Consider the following 27,427-nt stretch of genomic DNA (forward strand, 5'->3'; position numbering starts at 1 on the left):
TCTTGTTTCAGGTGCTTTTATTCAACGTTACTCGCAGACCCTGCGACCGGGTCGTTCAGTCCAGGCACCGCAAACCGCTGCAACCCCAAACACCAACAAACCGAGGGGAAAAGCAAACCGCAGCCACAGCCCGAGCGCCCCGCGGCAGGGGCGGCACCGGCAGCCGCTCCTCAGCACGAGACGAAGCCCACGGGCAGCAGCGAGGGTCTCCGCGCCCGTCCCGGGGCCCGTGCCAGGACGGGGCCTCACGCCTCCCTCCTGCAAAGCGGCACGAAACGGTGCTAAAACCGGAGCCCCGGGAATTGAACCGAAACCCGAATCACCAGGGGCGGGGCAGCCCCGAGACAGGGTCACAGGGCACTGCCTGCCCCTTTCCAGCCCCACAGCAGCCCCTAGCCAGGCTCTAAAGCAGGGAGAGAGCAGCAAGAGTGTTGCCCGGCCCCACCTCCAGCATGGTGCCCAGGGGGGACGCGCACAGAAATTACTGGGTACTGGAGAAGAGGCCTGACTTACGTGACCCCCCAGCACGTTCCCCACTATCTGAGCGGACAGCAAAGCCTTTGGGGAAGGAACAGCCCTCCTGCAGCCCCCAGGAACGACCCAGGCTGCCGTAGCATCCCTGCAGCCAGAGAGAATGAGGCTGTGGGTGCAGCGCCAAGCCGTGAGCTGGCACGTGCCCACCCCTCATCCATTGCCAGGGATCCTATCCTGCTCCGGGAGCACTGCCAGCACACATAGTCTGGCCCGGCAGAGCTGCTGCCTGATCCAACGCTGCTAACAGTCATCTGCTCACCCCGCATGGGCTGTTTAGCACGAAAGCTGTGGGTACGGCCAGGCCAGGGCTGCCTGGAAAGCCAAGGCTGGTGGCAGTCAGCCACAAAGGCAGGAAAAGGGGAGCGGGGAGCAAAGCTGGGGGCAGGGAGACGCCACTGCCTCCCCGCCTCCTCTGCAGGGTAGGGGATGCTGCGGGCAGGGGAGAGGGAAGGGGGGGATAGGCTGCAGCCGGCCCCACGCAGAGCCGCCCTGAGCCCTGCTAGGCAAAGGCCCATCCAGAGACTGAGGTGAAGCGAGAGGCCGGCATCAGGCCAAGCCCAGGGCGCCCACCTCACGATGTGACAGCAGGGCTGCCCCTGGAAGGAGAAGAGGGGCAACCGAGGAGAGCTGGAGCGGGAAGGGGAGGGGTCAAGCACCACTCCTGCTGCTCAAGGGTTTGCTCTGTATTGGAGTCGGCCGCCGCACTGCTGTGGCTAGGTCCGGGGCAGGCTGCACATCTCGCAGTGGTCCGTGCCTGGCTGGTTCATGAAGGTGCAGTGCTGGCAGGCCCACATGGCTGCCGACACGGCGTGTGTTGAACCGCCCACAGCACCATATTCATGCAGTCCTGGCAGCTGGACACCAACTGTGCCTGCGAGAGAAAGAGCAGGGTCAGAGCAGGGAGAAGTGCTGGGAAAGGACAGGAACCCTGCCTACATCCTGTCCCGGCAGGCAGGAGCCTCCCTGCCCACGAGCTGCCTTCACCCCCAGCACCAGGCGCTGCTCCCAGGCACGCACAGATCTCAGCACTCACACTGAGCACCGATGACCCTGTGCTGTGCCCTCACCAGCCAGCCCAGCCCACGGCCTGAAAGACAAAGGACCGTGTCCCAGGGACCCCATTTCTTACTGCAGAGCTGCTCGATGGTGGCCCACTGCTCTGACTTCTTCCAGGTCTGTGCAAGCTCCTCGTTTTTGGTCCTCACAGCTTCCAGCAACAAGCTGATGCTGTCCTGAAAGCCAAAAGAGGGATATCAGTGCTGGATACTCCTCTTGCAAACAGCCTGCAGCTATGACCCAGGGCCTTCCAGCCCTCCACTGGTCACACTGAGGCAGAGCTGCAAGTCTGACTTCTCTCCGCTTTCTAAAGAGCCTTTGGGGTTGCACAAGTGATGCTGGGGAGTAAGACTGAACTTATCCCTTCTGCTCCCCCCAGCGTTCACATGCACTCTAAAACCCAAAGGCTTCAACTCCCTTTGCTCAGAGGCTGCAGCTGGAAGCTGTGCTGCCCTGTGCTGTGCACACTGAGCTCGATTCCAAGCAGGGCACAAATGTTCCCAGTGCAGCTGTCTCCAGAAGCACTGTGCCCAACCCCCAGCCGTGTGCAGCCCCAGCCTGATCTCCAGCTGCCCAGGGTCAGCCCAGCCACCCTGCACATGCACCCTCTTGCAAACACATGGCTCGTTCTGCTGGCATGCTGCTTGAAACAGGAAGGTCCGAGGGTCCAGATGTGAACTGGGGGCCTGGGCAACCACCAGTACCGTGCCAAGAGAGGCAGAGATGCATGAGCAGGAAGCTGCTGGCCTCACAGAGATCTGGGGGCTCTGATCTTGTTGTCGTTACAGGATATTTTTGATTCTGAGATATTTTTTATAGACGTTTCCAGCTCTCTGAGCCACGGCCAAGTCGGCTCCATCCCGGCTGCGACCATCCTAACAGCCCTCACCCCTCACTGCTCTGAGCAGTGCTCTGGGAGCTCTCGGCCCAGCCGGAGGCTTCAGTTTCACTTTTAAGCCCTCTGCTGAAAGGTCAGTCTGGAAGAACAGGCGTCGGGCCAGCTGCATGTCCCCAGAAGGCATGGGACGTGCCTGGAGCTGTGCCGGTGTCCCCCATGCAGCAAGAGGGCCTCAGTGACACCGACATGTGGCCGTCTGCTGTCGCTTACGTACCCGCAGAGGCATGACCTCATTCGTGACCAGGAAGAGGAGCAGATGGAAATCGGAAACGATGTCTAAGAAAACAGAGGAAGTATTTTGGGACAGGTAGGTGGCCAAGCTGTGGAAGTCCTGCAAGACAGGAAAGTAAGAAAAAGAAGTCATTTTCCCTCCACGTGGTAACTCTGATTTCCTATTCAGATCCACTAACAGACCTGGTAACGCTCTTGTCCTCTTTTGTGCAACATGCAGACCATCCTGAGATCAGACCATCTGAAATCAGCCTGGCTGTGCTGCAGCTAACAGCTTCCAGAGAAAAAGGGGTCCACGTTACCCCTCCTCTCCCAGTAGCACATCCAGAGCTGATCCCAAACCCAAAGTACTGAGCAGAGGCAGTGAGCTAAAGGCAAAGCCTGGTCCCTGAGGAAGAGGCAGGTGAGGCAGCCCCTCCATCCCCCGCCTTTCTTCCCTGCTCTCAGTGTGCAGGAGCCCTTCATTCGTGACTGCTTTTGGAGGAAGCTCCTTTAGCACGGCCTCCTAGCAGAAACTAGCTGCTTGCTTGAAAGCAACTCAAGTCTTCCATGTGCTGGCCAAGTCCTGTGCGTGCCTCAGACTGTGCAGCAGCTGCCTCTGCTCAACACTATGAGCCCCATCCAGCAAAAGGTCTCTGTGTTTTAAGTATCAGCCCAGGAAGAGAAGATAGTGCTGTTGGAGCTGGAGCAACAGACCCTCGTCCTACTGCTGTCACAGTGTCTGGGGCCAGAGCTCAGCTGGGTTGCTGTAGTCCCCACCTGTGCAGGGTTGTATCTGGAGCCCACAGCCCTGGCAGAGCACGAGCTGGCCCAGAGCTCAGCCCTGAGCAGGGGGAGCACACCCAGCCCCCACCTGCATGCAGGCAGTTTGGCAATGCTGGACTGCACCACGGAAGGGTGATGGAAGGGCACAACTGCAGCTGTCCTTTAGCAGACACCAGAAAGTATAAGGGAGACAGATGACATCTCTGTATGAAATAAAGCTTTGCCATCGATCGCTTACCTGAGTTTCTCCCAGCACATCATGGTTCTCGATGGGAAATGGATTTTGAGAAATAGAAAAAGTGTAGACTGGATCCTTGGGGAAAGTTGTAGTAATCTGAAAATCCAAGAGAGGACGATCAGAGCATTAGCAGCAGGAGAGGTAAAAGGGCTACAGGAAGAAAGGCTTCTGAGCACCGAGAGCAGCCATGGCTGCATATTAGAGCTCAGCCAGGAAGGCAATTACAGCATGGATCTTCTGATGGCTTTTAACATTTAAAGCAATGTTGCAATCAGTGAATCCCCCAGCTTCCGGCCATCACTTTTAATGAAGCTGAGGGAAATGCTCTGAGCTCAGACATTACAATAGCACAGCAGTTCTCCCTGCAGCCCTGCCCTGCTTGGGGTGTCACCTGGGGGTGTCCTTAGCACTATAGGGGACAACAGAGCTCCTACACCAGGACTGTTCCACTGGTTCTTGGATAATGCCAAGCAAGCATCTCTTCATGTTCTTTAAGTCTCCGCACTCAGAGGGGCACTAACCCTGCCTCCTGTGCCAAACAGACAGGTGGGAAGGAAGAACACAACACTGCTCCCACCTTACCTGAGAGGCTCCTGGGTTCAGAGGCCAGCAGTCGACAATTAAACCAGTTCTTGCTCTGAGGGCTTTAAAGCTGTGGTGTCAGTTACTCTGCCCTGACAGGGAGGCTCTTTGTAAGCAGACATGCAGAAATACCTGCCAGTTCAGTATGAACTCGAATCATGAAAAAACGAGGCAAAACAAGATGCTTCAGAAATGCAGCTTTCCAGACTGCTCCTAAATGCACGTTCTGTCAATCTGTTTTCATCTTAATTACACCCCAGGTAGTCTGGAAACAGATGCCTTCACTACGTGAGCAATAAATATGTCCCAGCGCTGTTGACGGGCACAGGGTGTCCGAGGGCCCTGCACAACGGCCCCTTGTTCTGAGCCATGCTGATAAGGGGCACATGGGCACCAGGCGTTGGCAGGCAGGGAAAGAGGAAGGGGAAAGCTCCTGGCTGCCAGCTTCCCTGTGCTGCGGGACAGCACCGATGCCAAGGGCAGCTGGAGCAGAGCAGTGGCTCCGGGTGGATTTAATCCTCATTGGCACCGACTCCGACTCAGCAATATCATCTGCCATCTGAATTATGCTGCTTTCTTCTCTTCCACACCGTAACAGTTCCCTCTCGAGCCAAAGGGCAGCGCCGTGCCCCAGTGCCTGGCAGGGCTTGCTCATGGGCAGGCCGTGGCTCTGCTCCAGCCAAGCTCTGTGCTGTTACCTCCTCCTGCCCTCCCCCAGGAAAAGGCATTTTTGGAGCACCAACCTGCTCTGCTGAGTCACCACAAAGAGCCTGATTCTTAATTGCTGCTAAGGGAGACGCAAGCGGAGCTTTCTAATGAGCTCCCCGCGAGGTGGTGCCCAGCACACACATGTGGGGCTGGCTGCTTCTGCCACCTCCCAGCAGCGATAAGGCAGCAGGCAGGGCCTTCCCAGAAAGCAAGGGTGTTCCCTGGCACCACTGCAGGCTGCGCCCAGAGAGCACTGCACCGCTCAGAGCACGCTGCCTCCTGCACCTCTGTGCTACAAGTGCCGGGCTGTAATGGGGAAAGGGGAGAGAGAATCAGCCTACAGATCAGCTCCAGTGTGAAATTTAGAGGCAGGTTAGGAACTCTGACCACCTCCTGCTGCCAGCAAAGTGCAGTGAATACTTACGTCTATGATTAGGTACTCGACAGGGAGAGGACGAGCCAGCTGTGTGATCTCATTGCCAAACTTGTCTATGTCCTGAAAGACAAGAGTGTGATTAGTGCAGAAATGGCAAGAAGCCTCAGGGAGGCATCCCTACATAGATCCACGCTGCAGCTCCGGGATCCTCTGTGTTGGTAGCTGGTCTGGGGCACAGAGGAGGACACAGAGCTCTGCAGCTCTGTAACTCTGATGCTCACATGAAGCATCTTGTCACAAACATTTGCCACCAGAGAGATGGCAAACATTATCTGGGGAGTGCAAATGCCACTTCTGAAGCAGCACTGTCTTAAAAGGAGAGATACGTCTGCTTTCTCAGCCAAGGCAAACCTGACTTGCCGCAAAACTTGCCACGAGTCTCTAATCTGAGCTTGATTCTGCTTGGGAGCTGAAAGTCCAGGCACTTTCTCACACGCAGACCCAAAGGGCCAGCACATCACAGCGCATAAACTTGTTTGGCTTTGCCAGGTGAATTGAACATAAAGTTTAATTATGGAGAAAAATGGCCAGCATACGTTCATTAATCATAAAATGACAATTAGACCTGATTTATGTCAAACACGCTGAGTTCAAACGCAGCTTCAGAAATAAATTCATAAGAAGTGACACTTTTCATTAAAGATTCTGTAAGAGGGGGTTGTATTTTCTACCTAAATCATCACTTAACATGTTATAAATCATTCACGGAGCCGCGTAGAAATTATACACCCATGATTTCCAATCAGAGACCTTACATAAAAGTTTACATTGATGTGCACGGTCCCAGCGGCCGCGGGCAGAGCGGGGCTGAGCCGGCAGGACGAGCTGCCTGGGGCTGCCATCCTCCCACCAGCCGCACTCTCCTGTTGGGGAGCACAGCTCCCTGCTATCAGCACCGCTCACTCACGCTGGATGCGTGCAGCAGAGGCACGCAGCCGCTCACAGGACGCTGCTCCAGCAGGCTGTGGCATGTTGAGTGCCTGAGGCCGCAGCCCCTGCCACCAGCCCCCTCCCCACCTCCACCCCCAGCAGCGCCCCGTCCCCAGGAACGCTTTTCTTTGTCCAAATCCACCTTCCTGTCTTTGAAGCTCCTTTTAAAAGCAACCCCGATAAGGATCTTTTCTCCTTGAACATGACGGCTCCTTGGCCCTGTGGTTATTTCAGCAACAAGCTGGTGGCTGGTGGCCTCAGATCTCCACGGCTCTGACAGCGGCAGCAGGAGACGTGGAGCCTTTTCAGAGAGATCACAGGGCCTGAAAGCCAACCTGCTTCTAGATGGCAGCGATAGCGCCGGAGCCACAAATCACATCCAACCCAACTGCAACCAGCATCCCAAACACAGTCCTGCCCCTGCAAGAAAGAACCTGCAACAACTCACACATAATTAGCCCATCTGGAATTCATTTTCAAATCTAATTAAGTTCTAATATGCAGAAACATTTTTCCAGCACCTGTTCGCTTTAATCTCCGCCTCTGGGGATTTCCATGTTAAATGCCTCCTTTTTAATGTCACGCTGCTGAGGCCTTCAAGATGCACGACATGGTTACAGCCGAGCTGGAACCTCGCTCCCCCTGAGTCAGGGGATGTGCCCAGACCCTGCTGCTCCCCAAATGAAGCCCCCCAATCCAGCCAGCACTTCTCTCCGGCCCCCATACACCGTTTTATCAGGCAATTAAGTTTTAAAGGCCTTAACAAATGTCAAGCTGGGAGAACTGCTGAGAGACAGACGTCTCCATCCCGCACTTGGCAGTGGCTCTGCACGCGGGCACCACTTCTGCACCTCACAGCCCCAGACCTCAACGCCTCCGCACTGTGCTCAGCAGCCACAAGTGGGGCAGGAAGGGGTTAACAAAGCAAAACTCTTTGGCACCTGGACAAAAATCCAGCAGGGAGGCCTGGAGGATCAGGACAATGAATCATCCTGAAGACAGGAGCAAAGTGAGATTGCACTGCGATTGGAGGCTTTAAAACACTGTTTTGAGGCAGAAGCTGCAAACCCACAAGGTCAAACAGGGCAAAGGATGGGTGCACGATGGCTGTGCTGCCAAGCAGGCCGGGACGCACAGCACGGCTCTGCACACCGTGAGCTGCAGGAAGCGGTCCTGGGTGGCTTCAGGGTTTCCTACGCAGAGGTGATGAGCAGCCAGGAGGGAGGCTTGGCTCTGTAGTGGCTGCTCCAGGGCTGCCAACATCCTGTGCCATGTCTTCCCCACTCTGCTAAAGGCCCCGTGGAGCTGAGCAACTCTGGGTTTGGGGGACAGCGAAACCCAGCGTTGCTTTTCCTTCCTCCAGGAGCCTTCCTGAGCAGTCCTGCACCCCCACACAGAGCAGCCAACACACCGAAACAAAGTGACCTTTCTACAAGTAAGCAGCAGGTCAGTGAGAGTTGAAACACTTCTCAGGAGACTCCTGGTGAGCTAACTGAGCATCCTCCTCCCCACAGCAGCTGGGACATTTAAGGCTAAGAAGGCTTTTGCAGTCCAGGACAAAGCTTTGGGAGGAAGCCAGGGGAAGTCCTGTGCTGTCAGAGAGATCCCTACACAGCCTGGCTACTGCCTCCTCCCTGGCAAGAGGATTTCAAAGCGCATGGCCAGAAGCAATACGTGCCACACTGGGGACAGCCTGAGAGCAGCTGCAGGTCTGCAACCCGATCAGCTCCAACAACAACAAAGCACCCGGCTGCTGGTCCCTGCCTGGGCCAGATGGGAGCAGGGCTGGCAGAGAGAAGCCAAGGCCCAGGCACCACAACAACTGCTGTAAATGCAAGAGGCGCTTGCTGGACACTCTGGGGCAAAGGGCTCTTTCACAACACTGCTGCCATTGTGAAGGGTTTTCATCACACACCATCCTGAAGAACCTTCGGGCAGCATTAAGGCAGCTGTAAAAGGCAACTCTTCACAAGGATGGCAACTTGTTTGCACTAAAGTAATACCTGCCATAAGAGTCAAAGCCAGTCCCCAAATCCAGTTCTTCAAACGTGTCAAAGAGGCTGCAACACACAGCAATCCTGTAAAACACAGCAACCCTTCCCCCACTAAGTGACAGCCACGAGGCTAACAAAGAGCAGAACAACACCTGTGGGATGCAGGGGCTGTGGGGAGCAGTGGGGCACTGCTGCTGCGCCTGGATGGAGCTGGGAGCACACAGCAGCACAGCACCAGGCACAGGCAGCCTGCTGGGAGGGCTCAGACCCAAAAGCACTGAGCACAACAAGCAACGCCACCTCTGGGCAGCTGGCTCGAAGTTACACTCTTACTGAAATGAAAACCAATCTGGATGTTTTCTAGAACCAGATAGACGAGGCAGGGGACTGCTTGAGGGCAGAAGGAATGGAAAATGCCCATGTGTCACATGCAGGTGAAGAGCAAGGCGCAGTGGCCGTTGCGACATCATTTTGCTCGCGAGCGCACTGGTTACCCCAGTTTGTGTGTCTGTGTCTTGACAACAGAGGCTCCATCCTGGATTTCCTTGCACTGCACTTGCCAAGAAGCATGTGCTGGTTGTGCAACGTTCAAATTGGCAGCAGCACGGCCCTGTGATGCTTCACAGACAACCTGGGAGGCGAAGGGGATGTGCTCTTCCCTCTGGCTGATCTCACCTGGAGACGCCTCTCGGCGCAGAGCAACTCACACCCACACCCCCAAAGCCCTGGACTTCCACACGAGAGCAGAACTCGGCCTTTGTCAGCCAGGAAAGCAATGGCCCTGTGCAGAAAGCCTACCCTGCCAATTCCACGGGGGTGGTTCCCCTGAGCAGGAAGGCTAGCGGCCAACACAAAGAGAATGGTAAAGACATACAGAAATCACAAGGCTGGAGCTCAGGAAAAACACCTCGCCCCAGCAGGACAAGGCTGCTGCCATCAGGTTTCCAACTTCCATGGAGGAAGAGCCCGCCTGTGCCAACACAGCACCAAGGTGAGTCCATTCAGCTGCTTCTGCTCTGCAAACACAACACAGAGCAGAACGCACACAGACAGCTTGCTGACAGAGGACAGATGCTGTTCTCTCTTCAGTCACCTCGCTGTGCACGCACTGCAGTCCCTGACAGCCTCCTGCCTGAGCCCCTCGTGCAGCATCACCCACCCCACACACCGCCCAGCAGTCACTGCTGAAGTGAAGCACTGCTGTGAGCACAGGCACAGGGCATCCCTGAACAACGTGACCCAAGCACTGCTGCTATCTTGCACTTCCATACACATCTCTTCCTCTTTGCAACAGCTGAAGGTGAATCTTCTGCATCGCCCTGCTGCAGGCAGGTACAGGAGGAGTTCAACAGATATTTTTTTCCTTGTATGTGGATGCAAAGTTCTATAAATACACTCATTCTAAACCGATGCTGACCTTCTGGTTCGCATCCAATTATAATAAATTTGTGTTAGCTCCTTTCATCCTAAAGGGCTTTTCAAATGAACACTGAGTTTATTACAGAGGAACATGTATATGAATTTTTCTCTCTACCTGCGATAGCTTCTCAGTTTGAGACAAAACGCAGCAACTACTCCAAAGGGCAAGGCTCTGCCTAAAGCCAGAGGTGGGGAGGCAGCACAGAGGGAACCCACATCAAGCACTGCTCAGCTCCTGTGGTTTTGACAGAGGAAGGGGCAGCAGGGCACTGCAGAGCCAGACGTTCTCTGCTGTGTGGCCAAACACTGCACTGCTGCTCCTCAAAAGCGCATTTAGCCAATGCTTTGACACCATTGTTGTCACCAACCCAGTAACTATGAGGTAGTGTCTCTGACCTCAAGCCTTACACATTTAATGAGACCCCAAAGGTTTTCAAAGCCAGGAGTGACTAAGCCTTCCATTGATTTAAGAACATTCCAAAAAAGAAGAAGAAAAAAAATAACCTAAGAGATCCTGCAGCCAAACACGTTTAAGTCTAAAGGACAATTACACCCGCCAGAGCAGTCCTCAGGCCTTCCTTGAGCACATCATGAAAAAGGCAATTACGGATAGAAGTTATAAAACATATGAAATAAGCTGCAGCCCGTCCCAGTGAATCAGTTGCTCATGGAAATTTCCACACGAGGCCGGGGCCGTCAGCGAGCGCTCCGTTCATCTCCCTGCTTCAGAGGAGGGATGGGAGCGAAGACCTGAGGGGAACACCCACGGCTTCCTGCTGCTCCGAGCACCCAGGGTGGCCCACATGTGGGATGCAGACCTGCAGCCTCCTGCAAGGCTGCACCCCGCGTGGCACGGCGCTCTGTGCAGCACCGCAGCGCGCCAGAGATGATGTCAGCTCCTCACCCAAGGCCAGCCGTTGCACAACTGAGCTGCGCTGTATCGAAAGGGACCTGGCTTATCAGCTCCTCGTGGCGAGCTGTCTGCACGCTAAGGAGAAAGGCACGGATTTCTATCTGGCTTTCTGAGCACAGATTCCTTTCCAAGGCTGAATTTAGCCCAAAGGTGTTCCTCATTTTCAGGTGGAGCCAAAGCAGGGCAGCGCTGAGGGGTGGAGCCTCATGGGCTAATTTGGCCCAGCTTGCATTTCCTGATCTGAGCCCTGGGCAATACGGGAGCATCCTGACGAGCTGTGCTTCTGCTGGGGCTGTACAATGTGCTCATTTCCGCCGGCCCAAATGATGGCAGCTCTGCAAAGCCCGACTTCCTCCATGGACAGCTTTAATACAGATGGCAGGAGCGCTGCAGGCTGAGTGGGCTCTGAGCATCAGACAGACAAGGAGGAGATAACTAACTGGGGTGATGGATGGCTAATTAGCTAGCATGCCATGCCATTAATTAATTCCCCTGCCCTTGTTCATGGGGCACCAGCATGCACAAGTTTGAGACGCAGTGCTGTTAGCGTCTGCAGGGATCCTGTCCCCAAGTTTCTAACTCAACCCTGCACACACAGGAGGTCTGAGGAGCTCCAGAAACGACTGCCAAGTGAATAATGACAGCCCATTCATCATGGAAACTGTACTGGGAACTGCAGCAGGCCAGATGCCAGCAATGCTCTTGCATGGCACTTCAGATGGAAGCACTCTGGATCCACACATCTCCCACTGCTCCTCAGGACAGCTTTTGGAGTTTACTGTCTGACCGGAGCACAGGATCAGAGCACAGGCAGGACACTCAGTGCTAGAGAGGAAGGCCAGGGATGCACTCCTGTGCCACCACTGGTCTGAAAGCCTTCGCACCTTCCTTTTGTTGCAGAGAAGCACGCAAAGAGCTGCCTCTCCTCCTGCTGCATGAATTACACTCTTTTGTTGCATTTCTTACCCAGCTGGTGTCTGTCAGTGTGTCATACGTGAGCAAATCCCCGCACTGCACAAGGAACCCACTGCTTTGACAGCACTATTTGTGCTAGCTCACATCGCACAACGGTGAAGTGGAGGAAGCTGAAGTCAGACAGGGAGTAAAATCAACAGAGAACGTGGCAGATTCAGCCAACAAACACAAGAGGAGGTGAATTCACAGTGCTTGCTGTGAGCTTTCAGTGGATCACTTCGTTTAGAAGCCGGATAGCCAATGGCTACTGCTGCGCTGGAAATCATAACAGCTCTTTTACGAGGGGGAAATGGAGCTTATGCAATTACTTTGCAGACATGTGGTGAATGGTTACTACCGAAAATAGTTCAGACCTCAAAGACATCCCTTCCTGAGCCGGCCGTGCTGATTTCCAGACGTGCAGCAGAGCCGTTTCTGCAGCCGCCCCGCGCTCACCTTGTAGAACACGTCGGGCACATACTGCTCACTGCTGGACTCCTTGGCGTAGCCCAGCTCCGGTGCGTCGCGGCAGGGCAGCAGGCACTCGTCGCGCACCAGCGCCATGCACTGGTTGGAGACCTGGTACCCCTCAAAGTGCACCTGGTTGTCGGGACCACCTGGAAGACGAGAGCCCAGATCAGAATGACACAGCAGAGCCATTTGAAGGCGGGCCGTCCCGCGGTTCTGTGATGTGTGTGCGATTTGCTGCGTGCGACTCAGAGAGGCACGGCTCAGGAGCCATGTACAACAGGACTGCTCTTCTAGAAGAAAGCACTGGGGCTGCTGCACGGGAAGCATTTCTGGGCAAGAATCCTCCTCCAAGCTCTATGCTTACTAAGTAACGTGTGCTTCTTCAGCACCATTCTCACACTTGGCCTAATGGGACAGAGTGACGTAGAGAGAACTTTGCCAGGAGCTTAAGTGAGGCTTAGCTGTCCTTTTGGACAAAGTCGCAGCTCACAGCCTGCAGGTACTCACTCTTATGCACACATGGCTCCTGCAAGCCTGCTTTACCTCCAGTCCATCACGGCCTGCAAATTCAGGGCTTGCCACCAGGTAATGTCAGGCATAAGAAGAAAAAGTTGTTTTCTCAGCCTATTGCGGATGGCTTGGAGGAAATCTGACATGGAAAGCAGAAATTAAGACCCTGGCTCACCAATGCATCACATGTTTGGTGCTTTAATTTGGATAATGTAAGCAACATCAGGTCATATGTCATTAGAGCACAACTGGAAAGAGAAAATACAGGCAGATGGTAGGAAAGCATTACTATTTCCAAACCTAGGAATTCAGGAGGGGAGAAGAATTAACCCACATAGAGGACTTAAAGGCAAAGTTGATGCAAACTATGCAATTGTACTTACAGTGCACAAAAGGAAGGAATTGGGTATTTAAATAGAAACCTGATGGGCTGATAGAACAGAAGAGAATGAAATTATCTGGAAAGAAAAGAGGAAATATTCCTTTTCTTTCCTTTGATCTCTAACCTGAATCACTCGCTGCTCCAGAACAAACACTCCTAGAAATTAAACTTAGACCAAGACATGAGGAAGGCCTGAACAAAGCCAGCCATCATTTGCTCAAGAAAACACTTTGTTCCAAAAAAGAAAAAATAAATACAATAAGAGTGAGATACACGTTTATCTTTAATGGAAGATTGATGTGTTCAGCAGCCTGGAATGCAGGGCAGCTGTCTGATTGCACGGGTCTGTTAGCTGCGAGAGCATTCTCACTAAAAGAGGCTCCAAAAACACTTAAACTGAGCTCAGAAGAGGCAGTATAATCTCACACTTTGACTTTTCATATTGGATGATGTTTGGAAGTCATGGCTTTTTTTTTTCACTGCGCTAAACAGACCCAGAACCCAGCGCATCTGCTCCAGGGAAACGTTAAATGAATACATGTGTGTCATCCCACAAAGAAGAGCAGGCTGAACCTCGAATGCTACAACTCTCCCAGCACATGCCAGCATTGCCCCACAGCCCAGTGCCTTTGGGGACTTGCTGTGAAAGTGGCTAAAATCAGAGGTGACAAAGCAAAGCGTGGTGGAGGCTTCTGTTTTACTGGGGCAAACAAAAAACATTTGCACGCACAGAAGAGCGGGGAATCCTACATCAGGGCTTCCCTGTCAGCAGCACAAGGGAGATAAAGATCCCTCCTTTATGCTCAATCACCTAGAATAACTTTCAGGATCTGGATTGCTGTGGTTCTGCACCGTCGCTTTCAGGCAACAGGACTTGCAGATTAAATGTTTGAAACACGAAAAAGCAATTGACAGATATTCCCTTAGCTGCAGGCAAAAAATGCTTTCTGAATCAGAGAGGTGGGTGCTCCAGGTATGAGCTTCAACTGAGATTCCTGCAGGGGACAGGGTAAATAGTTGAAGAGAAGATAACACAAAGAAAGAACAAGAATGTATTTTACTTGATGGAACAAGGCAAAGCCCTTGTTAAATAGGACAGATGGGGACCAAGACATCTGAATTCCTCTGGCAGAGCTGCATATTCTTCTTCTATTAAGCAAAGATAATTTGTGTGTAATAAGAGAGCCGGGGCAAGCTGAGGCCCGTTTGTACCTGTAGCCACAACTGTGACAAACTTGGATCCGAAATGACCATCTGGAGAAAGGCGACAGATGTTGGGGTGCTGGTTCTGAAAGTTCCCAGCTGTGATGCACTCTTCTGCACTAAGATAATACGTGTCCTGAGGGGAGAGCAGAGCCGTCAATAGAAAGGCCAACACGATGCAGCCTAGACCTACTGCCCTGGTCTGTGGCCAAGGAAAACTGCCAACACCCCAGGAAAACAAGCTTTCGTAGAAGCTGTAGAGACTGAGAGAAGAATGTGACTTATCAACTCTCCAGTCACAAGCCTGATTTCTGCCAGAACAACCATCCCACTTTCGGTTCCACCCACCTTTCCAGGCTCATTGTATCATGGCATTTCATTTTCTTAAGGGATATCCCTGACTTTAGAATTGCAGGTAACTGAGAAGGTCAGAGTTTGAGGACTCCAGCCACATGCCTCACAAAGCCCTGCCCACATCCTCTGACTCAATCACTTTTGCTTGCTGAACTTGCACGGCACAAAAACTCTCTCTCCACTCAATTTTTCTTCAAACACGAGCGTAATTTTCTTAAAGCAGAACAGGTGAAGGACTGCAGGCTGCTCTGCCTTGTATCCAAACAGCTCCAACCCCTCCAACAGTGCTCTCTGAGCTCAAGCTCCTTTTTCTTCAGCAGCTGAAACCCACACATCACAAGAATTTCAGCCTCAGTGCCACCCCCAGCCCTGTGCTGCCCTCCCTCCCTGTCTGGCAGAGCCAGCAGCCAGGTGATGACACAAGCCCTCGGTACCAGTGGTGGTGATGAGTGACACTCTCGAGCCTCACCTTGTTCCTGCTGTACCGAACTGTCCCTTTCCGTGTGTCTTCAGAGACCAGATCAGTAAATATCCAGCCAACCTATAAAGCAGCGTTATGGAGAAAATGGCTTTAAGAGGGGAAAAAAAAAGAAAGAAGAAAAAAAAAAAAAGGAAACCCAAAGCCACAGAAGAGAGCTTCTACATTTTCTCCTAGCAGGACAAGATGTTCTTGGCTCCTGGCGCAGCCTTGCTGCATGCTGCCTAAGGAAATGGCTCTCCCAGCTGTGCTGGGCTCATTTGAATACGATTTCCAGGAGCAGCGTGCCAGCTGGCCAGCCGGGGGCACCTGCAGCTTTATGTTTCACTATGGAATATTTTTTCATGGAAAGATCTGGAGGCTGCAAGAGGCTTCTCAGCCGCTACCTCCTCCCACCCACAGCAAAAAGCATTTCCTATTGAGCGTTCAGAGCGAAGCGGCATCACAAGTGCCAGCAGATGACAAAGCAGCTCACATGATCTCATTTTGAAGCCTGCAGTCCCCAGCTCAGATAAAGCTTGTATGCTCCCACTGGAGTGTGACTCATTCCAAATCAGCCCGCTCCGTTCCAAAAAACACATTCCTGCTTTTTGCATTGTTTGCACATCTGAGTGGAGATGTGTACACACACACCGCTGCATGAACCCTTCTCCACGTGTGCTACAAACAGCTCCGAGCAGCCCCTCGTGACCCACTCCCAAAGCATTAACCCTTCAGGGGAAGGGTCACTGCTGCACATTCCCAGCAGAGCCCAGAAAGACAAAAACCTGCACCGAGCAGCAAGCTGTGTGTTAAATCACATGGATCACAAGTACCTGGTGCGGGGAGCAAAGTTAAAACATGGAAATAAACAACACGTACAGAAGCTTTGGTTCAGACACTGGAAAACGCTAAAGATCTTATCTTCAGAGAACAAAAGACCTCGCCACAGATGTTTGTAGTCTGCTGCTCTGAGCCTTTCCTGATTTGCATGTTCTTTAGCAAGTCAATTCTTGTTTGTGTACGTCTCATTCCTAGCATTCACATGATACCAAATGATTTCCCAAAACAGAAAAATCCATTGGTACAGGTTTGAGAGATGTCAGCAAGCCAGCAGATCCCAGTGCCCGTTTGTCCTGACTGGATTACTGGCAGGCCACGGGCACAAGGGGAACAGAGGACTGAGGCTCAGCTGCTGGGGGACCTGAACCTCCAGCCAACATCCAGATTAGCTCACCACAGCCTGTGTGAGCAGCACTGAGAGGCAGGAGCTGCTGATGAGAATAAAAATCCAGCAGGAGCCTCCGCTCCTGGAAGCGGAACGCAGATTCTGCCAGAAGGAAGAATAAACTCAGAAGGCAACTCCAGCTACATCTGTGCCAAATTAGCACTTGCAGGGGAGATGCTACCAGGAATGGCTCCTGTCAGAGGAGAAATAAAGGGAAAATCGTTTTTTTTTTCCTTCTTTGCTACTCCCTTTGATGTCATTCATGACAGAGGATTGCTGACTGCAGCTGAACAGCCCTGCTGCACGCTCGTCCTCACAAAAACATTCCTGGTTGCTTGTTTGTTGTTTTTTAAATAATTAGAAGGGTAAGAGCTACCAACACTTAAGCGAGATTTCAAATGAACCCAAATGGTCTTCAGTAGCCTCACAGAACTGAAGAGAACTGCTGGCGACTTTCTTTATTGCCATGCAAAAGATGCATGATATCCAGCATCATCCTAACCTTTCTCAGTCCGAGCTTGGCAGCAATCTCATCCACAACTTCTGCTTTTGGATCTTCCAGGATCTCCAGGCTGTTCTGTGTACCGATCTGCACAAAGAAAATCTTGCTAGTAAAACAGCACAGGAAAAACCACAGCACACGTAACCATCACCACGAGCAAGGCAGAGGATGGAAGAGCAGTTCTGCATTTTCTCTTCAGCATCAGCTCTGACTGCTCTCACTCCAGGGGCCTCCTTTACTCACAGCCTCATCCTGCAGGAGCTCTCCAGTCAGGTCTGCAAACCACACAGGGGTTTATGAATGAAAACTCTTGCTCAGCGCTTACAAGCAGGCTATCGCTGCTTCGGAGAGCTTTGAGAAAGGAGAGGTTATATAATTTTCCAAAGCTCTGTTCAACCTGCCAGTCCTGCCCTTCTGTCTCATTTGTTGGAGTCTCTGAGCAGCGCAGAGGCAGAAGTTCAGGGAATGCAGGGGCCACCACCCAGGCCTGGAAAACACAACTCCATCTGGGTGCGTTTCAGAGGCGAGCTTTCTCATGTGGGGAGATGCTCTGCCAAGAAGCACAGCAGAGACTGCTGGCCAACAAAGTGAAAGCTTCCTTGCTTTTGCCATGCACAAGTAAAACATGTGAGCTTCCAAAGCGAGATTGAAACAGAGGGCATGGCTGTGCTGATATCCGAAACGAACAGAAGAGCTTACAAAGGGCTCTATCTGCAGCTCTGTAACTCGGAGCTCAGCTCTTGGGCTGGCTGAGGCCGGACTCCAGGACCTGCTGGGGCTGTGGAAGCACTCGGTGGTGCCGTGCACCATCTAGTGGTGCCTCACGCTCCCACTCTGACGCACCACTGTTTCCCATCAAAGCAGCAGATGCGATTTCTGCCTAATTGAGCTGCTTTAAGTTTTCCTGGAGAGCTGGTAAGAAATTAAATCGAAGGCAAACATTTTTCTTTAAGTTAGTATAGAATTTGTTTTCAACTGTTCTGTACCATAACCTTGGAAATGGTAATTAGAGAACAGAGGAATGTAAAAGAATAAAAAACTAACCTGGGTTTTAAAATTCTTTCAGTGGCAATTACCAGTGACAACATTAGCAACCAGAGGGCCACAAGAAGTCATTCTCAGGGGACTCTTTTCCTAATAGAGTCGCACTAGGAAGCCCTGCACAAGATTAGCCAAACACAGGAGTGTTTCTTTGTTCCCCAGTTATCTTGATGAGCCAACAGTGAGGCCTGGTGCCCAGCCCACGTTACCTGTGGGGGTTCATAGATGGCAGCCACCTCCGCCCTGATCCCCAGAGGGATGTCCTTGTGCTCCGTGTAGCGGCCGTACAGGTAGCCAAGGTGCTGGTTTCCTGTCTTCCGCCAGAAGTCGAGGAAGCGATCTGCAATGGTGTGGTTCTCAAACATGATGTTGTCAACATGCCTGTATTTCTGTTTGACAAAGTTCAAGCGTCAGGCCATCCTCCGCTGGCTCCAGGTCCTTTGCCTATTGCCAACACCTTCCCCAGCTTCCCCTTACGATGAACCACGGCACCGCAGGAACAGGGAACGCTGCCTCCCTCCCCTCTGCTTCAGCTTTCGCCACCACTCCTTGGCCCAGCAAGCAGAACTCACCATGGGCTGGGCTGTGGGGAAGTGCTGAGCATCCCCAGAGTCCCCTTAGTGTGGCTTCTTTACTAGGGCCCTTATCCCATGAGCTTTTGCAACGAGAAGAGACAGTGCAATTTAAGAGGAATCAACGAGCAACAGTGGGAGGGCTTTTAGATCCCATGGAAGAATAAAGGAGATTCACTGCTAGTGGTGCCAGCTCAGATGTCTCATATTAAGACAAAACTGCTGAACCAGATACATTCTGGAGTCCTTCCTGCAAGGACTGAAGACCTTAACAGCCGTTTCCTCAACAACTGCCAATACACAAAGGCACCCTGCTCCAAGCTGGCTGTTCTTGAAGTCATCTCTCCGAAAATAAAAATCAACTCTCTTTGGCTTGAAGCTCAAGGGCCCCTGTAAGCACTGGCTCACCTGTCTGTTGAGAGTGATGGCACTTGGCTGACACTTTGTGCAAATGCCTTCTGGCCAAGGAGGGTGCCCTTCACAGCCTGACTTGATCTTGCAGCTGATGTTTTCCAGGGCAACAAATTTCCCCCTGCAAGAAGGAAAAGAGAAGGCTGCTGTTAACATCGTAAATGCTTCTGGGTCTCAAAAAAGCAAGTGGCCAGAAACAACACTGAGGAAGCAGGGAGCAGATGTGATGTCACCAATGTTTTACATCTTCAGAGGACCTGCAAGTGCCACACAAACTCTGTGGAGTTTGTCCACCCCAGCCTTTAATCAGGTACTCGAGCGAGAGCACAGAGAAAACTCATGGGATACAGCTTAAATAATTCATGCAGCACATAGGAAGTAATAGATTATACTGTGGAGGCAAATCAGAGTTCCTTTCATGTGCACAAAGCTTCCTGCAAGGGGAAGTTCCCTTCAAATCAAAGTATTACAGTCTTGAGCTACATCTCACAAAGACGTTAAAAAACTCCCAACTGCATTTAGGAATAGCAGGGAGGAGGTCACACCTCTGCATAACTTATTTAAAGGAGCTGAGCTCTCAGTTCAGTCCTTCCTTGTCCTGTCACCACAGCATCCTCAGCCCCACCATAAAGCAGGGGTGCCTCCTTCTGCCATTAATGTGTGACAATCAGTGGCACAAAAAGAAACCTTGAGAGCATGTGGCAGTGGGACAGCACAGAATCAGGCGCTGAGAAATGCTAGGCCCCTCTGTTGCTCTATTCACATAGGAAGATCAGAAAACAGTTGGTAAATAAAAGCCCTCAGATCCACCACAGGCTCAGTGCCTCTCCACAAAGCTGAGACCCAGGCTTGGAACTTGGTGTAAGCAGGGAACCTCCTTCCATCCATCTGGCCTTCTCCCCCCATCAGCAGTGCTCCTGAAAGCAATTAGTTTGCCACACACACAAATAATTAAAGAACTCCATAACCAAAAGCTTTTTCTTTACTTTTAAACACGTTTTCTCCTCGGCTTGAGAACCAAAAGCTGCATCCAACATCACTGCAGTGAGAGCTGTGCAAATGTGCTTTTGTTGGTTTTTTTTTAAGATAAAAAAGTACAGCTAGATTCCCTCAAACATGGAGATTTTCTTACTTGTCTGCCCCTCCGGTCAGCTTCCTGATGTAGGCATGGAACGACATATGCTTCACAGGAGGTTCCAGATGGTTTAAATAATCCTCATCAAAAGGCTGCCAAAAACATCACACAAAGAAAAGCCAGGTCAGACACCTGCCTGATGGTGCACTGATCACTGAACAAATGGATGTTTTAGATTCAACCCCACTGTCTCTCAATGTGGAAACAATCAGGAAAATTTAGGCTCCTTTTCAAGACAGCTACTACTGTGACAGAAACAGTGGGACCTTACAACAGTGAGTTTTATTAACACCTCCTACTTTTCATAACAGATTGGCTCCACAAATCAGAGCGAGCCTCAAAGGCAAAATGCTTTTTTCTTTCAGTGTGTAACAACAAACAAAAAGCCCAGCTGCTCAAACAAGGCCAAGGAGCTTCTGAAGCACGTGGCAGGGATGTGAGGAGCAGCCACTGTGGCTCGCACAGACTTCTCACAGATCACTGCTGCACGCCCTGCATTACACAGCTTAGCACGTTTGTAGGTGTTACTAAAGCTGCCTTCAGCCTGAATTGGTTGTTAAACTGGCAAGTGCTGTGATGCATGAAGAAAGGGGGGTGAAACAAGAAGACCCAGGCAACAGTGGAGAGGGAGGAAAATTAGAGCTCTCAAAGCACCTTCTGTTGAAACCATTTCTGCAGAAAAACAGAAGAAATCCAGGATCACGAAGGCCCAGAGCTTTAAGTAGCCTGGGCACAAGCTGGCACCTCTGAAAGTGCATGGCAGGATTCTGAGTCAGAGCTGCCATCTGTATGTGGGCAATGCTAGGAGGAGAAGCATTCCTACTGGGAGAAACTGAATCCAAGAGCTGCAGGTGACCTGCCTTCCATGGGGACTTGCTGTAAGACCTTCCTGGGGCTCTTACCTCTAATGGTACACAATGCACACATTTACCCAGGGGGCCGTGGCGACACCTATGCAAAGAGAAACAGAATTAGCACAGGTCTCATTCAGTAACAGAGAAGTTAGTCCAGAGTGACTGTTACAGCTTAACAGTTTTAGTGTAGAAGACCTGGACAATCATCTCACCCTGAGCAACTCTGCACTTATTATGGCATATGACAGACAGCAGTAGTGTGAGTCTAAATGTGAGAGCCTCGGGTCAAGATCAAACTCTTCTCATGTCTGTGTCACTGGCAAGCAATTCTGCTCTGGACAGCCACGTGAACCAACGTCAGATTGCAGCTTCTCAAGTTTTACAACTCCACCTGGAGGCTGTATTTCAAGTCAAAGGATTTCAAATGTACGTCACAGGGCTGGCCTGCGTGGTTTTAACAGAAAGACAACCAAAACATTCACCCTTTATCAGTCACTAGAGGATGGTCTGGAACAAGCAGGGAAGCATGTGTTTATCAGGCTGATAAGGACCTGTTGGGTGAAGTTACAAAGCAGAGGGGAAAACATCTCCTTCTGAGAAGAAAACACAAAAGAATCCCCTGCACCTCTGCCCCAGCATTACCAACAGGGCAGTGCTGGCTTTGCAAAGAGATCCTCTAGAGAGCAGCGTGGATGTTGGCCCTTCTGAAACCGAAATGGATGGGATCCAGTTGCAGCAGTGCTTTTAACAAGTATTGTGGCAGATAATGTACATAAAGGACCACTAAAGGCTGCTAATGCACTCAGCCAAACGCCAGCATTCCCTCACGTTTAGATTGATATGCACTCACAAACACAGGAACAAGCCCAGACACACACATTTTATCATAAATATCCGCCGCTGTGCTCTGGCTCCCTGCTAAGAACAACACCTTCATTTATTCTTTTGAAAAACGTGGTCAAGTTAAAGACAATGTTTTTGCCACGGAGTGGTGAGTTTTGCCTTTACTGTTTCAATAATGTGACACTGGCCTCGTTTATCATCAGCCTGAATAGGTTAGATGGGATTTTCTACCTTAAGGCTTCACCTCTCCACACTTCCTCGCTGCTGCAGCACTGAAGACAAACCGTATGGAAGGCAATACAGAGGGGAAGGGTGAGCTATTCTGCCTTAGAAAGAATTCCTGGTTGCCTTTCACATTTTCACTCGAGTCCTTTCAGAAGCTACTTTGTGCAGGGGCCAAGCCCCAAACCAACCACCATGCAGGAGCCAACTGGAACACCGTAACAACGAGTCACAAAGAACAACCATCCAGACAGAGGACATTTCAGCAGCATCAGTGGAGATTTATGGTGGTATTAAGTCACCATTGTATTATTACCCTTACAAAAAACATTACGAGCTGCTTTGTTTATCTGAGCCTCTTGCAGCTCAGAGTTTTGGCAAAGTTAAACCTTGCTGCATTCCTGTTAGCAAAATGGACTCAACGGTTTCACACGAAGGTTAAGAAAGGCATGTGATGGAAAGGAAGCCAAAAACCAAGCAAAGGCAGAGACCCAAGCCCAAATTCCACATCCCTGCCATCAGACGTGGCTTCCACTCGTTCCCTCCATTTTATTTTTCCTTTATAAGGAGTGGTGGGATCTGAAGACACAGGAGGGCTTCTGCCTGGGACATCCCTGGCCACACATACCTCAGCTCTGCAACCACAGACATGTGCAGCTGCGTCAGCTGCCCCTGCAGGACAGCAGGAAAGGCGAGGGTTCTAGAGAGCCCAGAGGAGCTGTCTGCATTTTACCAAACACACCAAACCCCAACGCTGTGCTTTCCACTGCTGCTGACTGAGCCACACCGAGGCTGAAAGCATTTCCCTGTTCACGCCTCTCACACGAGATGCAGACCTGGCTCTGCACACCTGTCAGCTTGGGACCCAGATAACAGGGAGCTGCATGCTGACACCACATGGAACAGAAGCTGCTGTTTTCAGAGCACAAAATATATGATTGCTAGTCTCCTAACAGGGGCCACCTCGATTGAAACAATAGATGCTCTGAATGAGTCCTTCCTGGCTAAGCCCCTGGAATTTTGGTATCTGCTTCCTTCCTCTGCTCACCAGAGCCTTACTTTAACCTGGCAGGACAATGGCAAGGGCTGTTTTCCCTTGTGAATATTTCAAAGGCAGCGAGGATAAAGCAGTGGCTCAGACGGCAGTTCCCATAGCACACTTCCTGGCTCTTGTTTTCAGGCAAGATGTGACAGTCTGCTGAGGCACAGATGCACTGACAGCACGCAGCCCGTCGGTACTCACAGCTGCTGGTCTCGATTTCGGTAAATCTTCCCATCCTGTTTGATCAGATACTGGTCGATGTCATCTTCCACCACCTGGGGTGCCCCCACCGGCCGCAAGCTCTGGGAGACAGAGGTGTCCATGGTCTCTGAGGACGAGCCTGCTGCGCTCGAGGGGTACAGAAACAGCATATCGCCGTGCCTGAGGGGGTGAAAAACACACAGGCATCAGCACAGCACCAGCTCTGCTTCCAGATACAGCGGGGAGGCAGCGCAGGTGATAAGCCATGCTGCACTCAGACAGCTGGAAAGGCTCAGACTGCACCCCTTCCACCAGCGACTGAACGACACCAGACCCTCACCAAACCACTCCCAGCAACTGGCTGCTTTGTGCTGCAGAGCGCAGGAAATGCCTGTGCCAGATCTGCTGCTCGTTACAAACCACATCAGTGTCCACGCTCCTCCAGCGCCTACTTCTAGGTAGCAAACTTCCTGGATCACAGAGGAGCGTGTGATTTATCACAGGCTACAGGCACACTAACACGGCTCTACTAAGAGCATTAGCTACCTCCTTCTCTTGCATCTCCTTATCAGGAGACAAGATCAAGGGAGAAAGAAGAGAAAGCAGGAAGAGGCAGCAGCTCCACCAGAGAAAGGGATTTACGTGGCTCCTGTGCACACCGAGTCACAGCCTTCCCAAGGCAACTCCCAGTGCTGATACAATCAAGCAACAAGCTGCACACAGCAGCAGCAGCTCTTGTATTTTAAGTCAGTGTAACGTTATCCTGGAATGTTAACAGAATGAAGGCATTCCAACCAAACACAAAGTGAAACAAGCATTTGGTATTTCTGATCTCCCCAGGCACCTGGCTTCTGTGCAGGGGATTATCAGAGCCTGGCATTAAAACAGGGGGGAAAAAAGCAAAAGTACAGTTTGAGTGCAAGCAGGGATGAGGGAGCAAACACGAGGCCTGTCGCTGACCCACACAAGCAAACTGCAATGCAAAAAGAAACCAAAGCAGCAGCTGCCACAGCCCAACACCTCATTGTTTTGGCCACCACCATTTCTGCATGTCAGTCAAGATTGTCTCTCCAAGCAGCTGGCGAGTGACAGCTGGAAGCTGGAGACTGCTGTGCTGTGATGGTGGCTGCTGCTGCTCAGCTCAGAGGGGAGAGTTCAGATGAGCTTAGAGAAAAGGCACCCTGTTGTACAAAGCTCCCCCTCTGCCCACGGTGCTCTCTGTCAGGACTCACTTGATCTTCAGTAAGTTGAGGGATTTGTTTTGTGATGCTGTGATCTCTCCTGTCCTGTTTCTATTGGTGTAGACAGAAAACCCATTATTCCTGAAACCAAATTCTTTTGCAACCTGAAAGAGAAAGGATGACAAAGTTTAAGATACCTCATGCCCCAGGTCAGATGCTGAAAGCTGCTCAGAGCAAGCGCTAAGTCCAGGGAACTTCTATTGCAAAAGCTTAGCTGAATTCATCCTCATTTCTGAAGAGCACAGGATAACTGAGAGAAACAGAAGCACTGAGTAACAAGCAATTTAGTGAAAAAGCAACTTAAGCAGGACGTGCCTCACTCGTGTAACACAAACAGTATAACATCTCCACCCAGGCAGGCACTGTAATGACTACAAGGGGAGAAACGATCCTCTCCAGCCCTGCAGCACACACCAACCACGTCGTTCTCATCTTGCTATCAGCAGAGTGAGTTCCTTGGTCCAGATCTTTGTCTCTGTGGCTTTTCTGCCCTCAGTTCATGCCTACCTGTTATTACATACATTTCAGAGAAGCTCTTCCTGCTGTCCTCCTGCCTGTTTCTCTCCCCCTCCCCCCAGTTGCCTACTTTCTCCTGACAGAAGTTACCCTCACATAAACCATTGCTCAGTCTCAGCCGCCAGGAAGGCTTTTTTCCACCTCATCCTGTCAGCAGCACAGCTGAAGCTGCCTTCCTCTTCATCAAATATCATTTACAGCCTCTTCAACTTTCAAATTCTGCTACGTTAAAACTTAACCAGTTTAGAAATGGAGTTGAAAGTTTCTCTAGATGACAAGCTTCTTCCTAAATCCTCAAGTTAAACGCCAACCTCTCAGCTTGGGTAAAGCTCAGAGACACCAACTGCACACAGTACAACTCTACCAAACCACCCCGTGCTAGGAAAGAAACTCAAGCACCTCCTTCACTCAGCTCTGCAGGAGGACACAGTTCTCCCCAGATCAACAGGCAACTGTAGTGAGGGCCAATGCTTTTGTTCCGATGTTAGCTGCTGGCAAGCACAATTGTTCTGCACTCTCTTTGGTAATACAAACCTTGAAACTGAGCAGCTTGCTTTGCACAGGTTCCAGGAGCTCTGAAAGCAATGCTTTTTCTGTGGGTGAGACCCTTCAGAGGCTGCAGTGGGTATCTCTGACCCAGCCCTGAAACCCATCCAGATTCTGGCTCGGTCAGGAGGGGATTGCTGTCGTGGTCTGGGCCCAAGCTTCAAACAAAGCATGGACTCACAAACAGCTGAACGTTTCAGCCTGCTCCCCTTCTCCCTTGCAGGGAGAAAGGAAATCCAGCTGACCAAAAGAATAGCCCTTTAAGGAACACAAAGCACTTCTCTTGTGAAGAAAAGAAATCCTAATCCAGGAGGTAAGGAAATGGAGAACTGCTCCCTCTTAAACAGCAAACACCAAGCAGCTGCACCAGACCAAAGAACAAACTGCAGTCAGCTCCACATCTGAGAGCTCCAAAACTCAGTGTGTTCCTCGAACCCCAGGGTGGAAATCTTTCCCATGAGACCCCCAGAGACTCTCACATTGCTTTATGATCTTGCCTCAATCATTTGCTTGCTCTCTCCATAACTACAAAGGAAGACCAGTGGCATGCAAAACTCATCCAAACGACATTCAAATCACAGATCCTGCAGCTGAATTTTAACTGGATCACGTTTGAAGAGGCCAATCTGCCAAACAGCTGGAGTGCCTGTATCGTCAGCCTTTGCTTCCACAGCTGGCATTTCCCTGGGAACACACTAAACACACAACCTCTCCCAAGAAAGCTCCCATCCCAAACAATTCCAATTGAAAAGCTGAATAAGTTCTCCTCTCTAAATAGATTCTTTATCCCTTTGGAACTGATCCCCACAGCATGTTTTCCCAGTTAGGTTAAGCAACGCCACCCATTACAGAACAGCACAGCCAGCCCTGCAAGGGAGGAGAGCTGGAGTACCTTCTTGAGGAACGTGGCCACCGTCTCTCTCTTGGTGGCTGTGATGCGTTTCACCCCTTCTGGCGACTGCACACGGATTATCTGGGGGAGAAGAGGACAGACGGCCTGAGTTACGTGGGGAGCACGGAGCCATCCTGCACACTGGAGCTCTGCACACGCAACACGTCCCCCCCAGTCTCTGCTTTTAATGCAAGAGTGCAGACACACACGGGAGCGATTTGGGGGCACGTGAGCAACATTTGCTGGATGAATTGCCCCCGTGTTGGAGACCCTGCAAAAAGCTGGCGTGGAAAAAAACAAAAACGCTGACGCTGCTTTTTTGTCCCAGCTCTGACCTCACACGTGGAATTCAGCTTCCAGAACGGGGCTGAATCAGAGCTTCTGTGGGAGAGCCTGCACACAAACACGGCTCTAAACAGCACTAATGGGCACCTGCACAGCGCTGGGACCCGCATCCCTTCTCCGAGGGACCGAGAGTCCCAGCGGTGAAACACCGCCAGTTCTGCTGCAGCCTTTAGTCGGGAGAAGAAGAAAACCAGCAGCGAAACGAGAGCTCGGGAAGGAGCAAATATGCACTGGGTGCCCCCGCCTTCCTGAGGACCGGGCAAACGAGCAGCGACGTGCAGAGAAGAGCCACAGAGCCACGACGGGACGCTGACAGGAGGAAAAGGCAGACCGGGGCGACACGGGAAGCTGCCAGCATCCCCGGCGGGTCGCCTTTACCCTCCACACGCCACGCACAGGGGCAGGAAGCGGAACGGAGCACCGCACGGCGCTTTGGACGCCCGCCCTCCGTTCCTGTCCCTGCGGGCGGCCCGGCCCGGGCCCCGCGTTACCCCGACCGACGCAGCCCCACTGCGGCCTACCCCGCCCCACAAGAATCTGCTGCCTCATCGCCCCTCCCCCGCCCCACACCGCCTCCTCCGGGCCGCACTCACGATCGTCTCCGCCATTGCGCTGCTCGCACGGCCCCCTCGCAGCTACGCCTCGAGGCCTTCGCTCCCCTCGGCTCCCTCCGGCCCGGCGCCGCCCCACGGGGCCCGGCCCGCCGCTGCCCGAGCCTCCGCCGCCGCCGCCGCCTCCCGGATCCCGCAGCCCGGCGTTCCGCCGCCAGAGGGTTCCTACGCTGGGCGGGGCGGTACGTCG

At 51.9% G+C, this 27,427-nt stretch overlaps 1 protein-coding gene across 1 annotated transcript; it reads right to left on the reverse strand.

Moving 5' to 3' along the window:
* Nucleotides 1-27,319, reverse strand: NPLOC4 (NPL4 homolog, ubiquitin recognition factor). Its single transcript, XM_042865163.1, has 17 exons — nt 27,220-27,319; nt 26,282-26,362; nt 24,319-24,431; nt 23,087-23,266; nt 20,827-20,875; nt 19,922-20,016; nt 18,787-18,910; nt 18,016-18,195; nt 16,766-16,852; nt 15,048-15,119; nt 14,234-14,360; nt 12,115-12,275; nt 5,437-5,508; nt 3,723-3,818; nt 2,703-2,819; nt 1,664-1,766; nt 1-1,405 (listed from the first exon to the last, which is right to left on the reverse strand). The coding sequence occupies exons 1-17, from the start codon at nt 27,232-27,234 to the stop codon at nt 1,248-1,250; spliced, it is 1,830 nt and encodes a 609-aa protein (XP_042721097.1). The 5' UTR covers nt 27,235-27,319; the 3' UTR covers nt 1-1,247.
* Between the last annotated feature and the right edge of the window lie 108 nt (nt 27,320-27,427).

Source organism: Lagopus leucura, unplaced genomic scaffold (assembly GCF_019238085.1).
Source record: "Lagopus leucura isolate 7727_CA_CO unplaced genomic scaffold, USGS_WTPT01 Super-Scaffold_797, whole genome shotgun sequence".
NCBI classification, from domain to species: Eukaryota; Metazoa; Chordata; class Aves; order Galliformes; family Phasianidae; genus Lagopus; species Lagopus leucura.